Genomic DNA, 4290 nt, shown 5'->3' on the forward strand with positions numbered 1-4290 from the left:
GGAAGTTTTTAATAAGGTAGAAGGAGTAGAATGGCTTTGTAAGGATTTGAATGTGGAAATTATACCTTTCTTGCAGAATAAACACATCAGACACACATTATTGTTCCAAGCAGACTATTTGTATTGTGTCTAAATAAATGTCTGGAGGGGATCTTTGAATTTCAAAACTGACAGATCACCTTTCAGTTTTTTAATGTATCAAAATCTGTTGCTGTAATCACAATTTAATTTCAATAGTTAAGTGTTAAATATATATACATAAAATATGTGCACTATAATAAAATAAAAGAAGACACACTGAAGGAAAGAAGCAACCCAAGTTTAGTTTGACAAAATTATGTTAACCCAACATATGTGCTAGGCCTTCATGGCTTTCATCAGTTGACTCTTCCTAAGTCCTGCCCCTTTTTGGCTTTGTGCTCCAGTAAAAGTTGAGCAAGCCTTAGTCAGAACCTTGGTTGGCAAAATGCTAGCTAGCTAATCTACATCATTTGTTTAGAAGCTGGTGACATCTGGTGGGCGGCTGTGGCTCAGAGGCAGAGTGAGTCGTCCTCTAATCGGAAAGTTGTTGGATCGATCCCTGGTGTTACCGTCACATGTCGAAGTATCCTGTGAAGCAAGATAATGAACCCCAAATTTGCTCCTGATGCTGTGCATTTGGTGGTGTGAATGTGTGTGAATGTGTATGAATGGTTAGTGTTTCTGTTGGATGGACTTTGCCATTGCTGAGTGAAAGGGTGAATGTGGCATGTAGTGTAAAAGCGCTTTGAGTGGTTGGAAGACTAGAAAGGTACTATACAAGTACAGGTCCATTTACCATTTGAAAGCTAATGTCAATCGCTAGTCCACTATTATTCAGAATATGACAATATTCCACATTTAATAAGTATAAACAGCATATTCTGTCACTGTTGATCTCCAGCCTCTTGGTTGATGACCTTTGACCCCTTCCCAGTAGACCACCTGTTTTTATGCTTTCAGAGACAAGCACTTCTATGCCTAAAGCCTTACACTGTGTGTATTTCATGGTTCAGTTATGCTTGTAATTCAGTAAAAATCAATAAATAAACCTTAAATGTATTGGTTCCAATGCATGCACACTTTACACGACCACATTCAGTTAACATTGGTGTGGCTGTGATGTAGCCAAACTGCTCCTGGTGGACATTCCATTGAACCCCTAGACCACTAGTGCACCCCTGACTTTTGACATATTGATTTACTATCTCAAAACAATGACTTGGCATCGCATATGTTCAACTTATAGAGTCAAAATGTATGACTTACATACTCAACGTTGACTTAACATCTCAGTATTTTTAATCATCCCCTACTTTTCATTACAAACACAAATCATAAATTGTCTCATGGATAACATTTTTCACATTACAAAAAGCTATATTCTCTCTTATTTTTTTTTACAACATTAGAATTTTGTTACACGATCAACAGAGAAAAAGTGAATCTGGGAGGTATGCGCCATACTACCACATAACCCATAGTGAATCCTGTAGTTAGGCTTTCTATATGGTGATGCTGTTCTCTATGCGGCTGGGCAGGAGGAAAAGGTACGGAAGCTCTAGTCCTTCATTCTGATTGAGGATATGGCCCTCAATGTCTTTCAGTTCTCTTCTGAACCTCTCGATCAACTCCAGGGCCTCGCCCTCAGTGAAGTGCTCCTGTGTGTATTGGCCCAAAGGAATCTAGGCAAAAGAAAACAGGAAGCTTCTGAGTAAAGAGGAACTAATAAACAGCTCCACAGATTGACTGTGGGACAATTGGAATGTTTCTGTCAAACATCACTGAAACAACTTGGAATAAAAATTAATCAGACATTATTTATCATCCTGTATAAATAAAGCTTTTTCCATGAGATAAAATGGTATTTTACTGTTACAGAAATGTTAACCTATTTAGAGTTTACAGTCTTTTACTGTCATGGTTTTTTATTTTAGAATCTGCAGACATTTCTTATAGTGTAGTCCCTATGAAAACAGAAACAGTGTGTCCTGTGGATTATCTAAAGTACAAACAGGAACCTTGTTCCTGGAAGGACACACCACTGGGGAATTGTTTTCAGTATATTTTTTATTACAGTGAGCTCCAATGATAAAAGTCCATTCACCTCCATTGTTATGTAGATGTAGATTCAGATGTCTGAAAACTGGGACACATGAAATCTAACTGCTTGAACAAATACTACTAGAGGGAAGTGAGATAATATAATGTTACTGCTATTTGAGTCAACCTGACTCAACCTTTTAGCTTATTAAAATGAAAGTCCTCATTTGATGTATAATAGAGCAGACAGAGATGGACTCACTGCGTCTGGCTGTGCTCGTCCCAGATGCCATGTGATAGCCATCTGCAGACAGGACTGGCTGACATCAGGAAGTGTGGCCATGACCATCTCCATGGTAACAGCATCTTTGTCTGTTGGTGGGGGGTGTCTCATGGTGCAGGGGGTGTTGGGGACCCAGGCACACCAGTCAAACTGGACAAACACCAACAGAGAGAGAGTCTCGGTAGGATGTCAACTTGTGGCAGGCCTGAACTGACGACTGTAAAGGTCACAGTGTGTTTGTGTGTGTGTGTGTGTGTGTAGGTGTAGGTGTGTGTGTCAGCACCTGTCCATTGTTGGTAGCTGCATGCTGGGCTGTACTGGTGAAGATTGCCACTGACACCAGGGTGGAGAGTTCCTCTCTGGTGTTGAGCTTACTGGGCAGACCTGAACACACATCCACCAGCAGGTATTAGATAAACAAATACTACTCACTTCTTCTGCCTGTGACAGCACTTTATGTCAATAAACCCTCTAATGTAGGTCATTTACTTTTTTTTTTTAAGTTGTCATATTAGCTGAAACTATATCCTGACAGTATTACATGAGACAGATAATCTGTGAAACAATCAAGTTCCTCTGGTTCTTCCTAGTGCTCCTAATGGTGTAAGAATGAACGAAAACAACCAATCAGAGCCAAGAAATATTTTTTGGGTTAGAGGCTTGAAGATAGTAAATAGTAAATGGACTGTACTTATCTTTCAACCGCTCAATGCGCTGTACACTACATGCCACAATCACCCCATTCACACACATTCACACACTGATGGCAGTGGCTGCCATGCAAGATGCCAACTGCTCACCAGAACTGAAACTAATCATTCACACACACTCATACACGATACATAGCATCGGGAGCAATTTGCTCAAGGACACTTCGAAATGCATCGAACTGCCAACCCTCTGACTAGTGGACTCTACATCAAGCCACAGCCACCCAGAAGATAGTTGACTGTTGTGTCTCACGCCCTTTACTGTGTGTCATCCCCTTTCTCTCCCCGTTTCCTATCACTCTTCAGCTGTCATATCAATTAAAGGTAAGAAAAAAAAATAAAACTATCTTTCTTGGGTCTGTTGTTTTTGTTCAGTCCTGGTAGATTCTTGCAAATACCACTAGGAGCACTAGGAGGAGCCAGAGGAACCTGATTTTTCCACAGATGATCTGTCTCAAAATATTGCATTACTCAGGTGAATTGATATTTTCTTACACCTTTAGACCATCTCCTTGGGAGCAATGGGGTTTTCCAGTGAATTACAGTAATTAGATGGAGCAGTATGTGTCCAAACTGTTTAGGTCTAGGTCTGTCATGGCAACTAGAAATGTTACAATACAGGAGTGTATAGTTTGGAGAAATATTCACCTTTTTTTTATGACGAGTGGCCCAAGAGCCGATATTGTTTTGTTGTGGCAAAAGCATGCTAAGCTAATAATTTCCACACATGCTATTGTTAATACATATTGAGACTCACTTTTGCATGCAGTTGTAAAGTACCTTGTAAAAGAGTCCTGTCCAATATTTAAATGTTCTCACATAACACAGCATGCATAGTAGTCTAAATTTTAAACTGTAAAATAAAGGCTGAAGATATTTGTAAGAAAGAGCAGGTGTGCTTTTCACCTGGATGTTAAGTGTTAGGGAAAACATGCAAGATATTAATAACTGACCAAAGTTGGGGAGCTCTGTGTAGCCTTCCTGTGTTATGTCTCTTATCCAGGCTTGGAGCTCTAGGTCCTCCTGCACATCATGGTCTGACTGGTAGTATAGGCTCACCATACCTGAGACAAAACTGAAGGAAAAGGGACAGTTAAGGTTAGGCACAAATACATTGGGGGCCCTATTACAGAAACTTCCTGTCCTGCTGGTAGATAGCAAGTAGGTAATTTTAATAAAAAAATTTTTTTGTCATATTTGCTGAAACTCTAATCTGTGAAAATATCAGGTTCCTCT

At 39.8% G+C, this 4290-nt stretch overlaps 2 protein-coding genes across 2 annotated transcripts in view; both read right to left on the reverse strand.

Annotated features, from left to right (window-relative positions):
* Window positions 1-4290, reverse strand: part of brinp2 (bone morphogenetic protein/retinoic acid inducible neural-specific 2) — a gene marked incomplete at its 5' end in the record, with an annotated part of 97383 nt that overhangs the window by 47033 nt on the left and 46060 nt on the right.
* LOC118335025 (polyunsaturated fatty acid 5-lipoxygenase-like) overlaps window positions 104-4290 on the reverse strand; it is a gene marked incomplete at its 5' end in the record, with an annotated part of 6592 nt that continues 2405 nt past the window's right edge. The window contains 4 exon segments of the mRNA XM_035671198.1: window positions 104-1703; window positions 2324-2494; window positions 2628-2728; window positions 4008-4129. Of these exon segments, the coding sequence (XP_035527091.1) occupies window positions 1524-1703; window positions 2324-2494; window positions 2628-2728; window positions 4008-4129 (574 nt within the window).

This window comes from Morone saxatilis, unplaced genomic scaffold, assembly GCF_004916995.1.
Source record: "Morone saxatilis isolate NCDOM2014 unplaced genomic scaffold, NCSU_SB_2.0 Contig23, whole genome shotgun sequence".
NCBI lineage: Eukaryota > Metazoa > Chordata > Actinopteri > Moronidae > Morone > Morone saxatilis.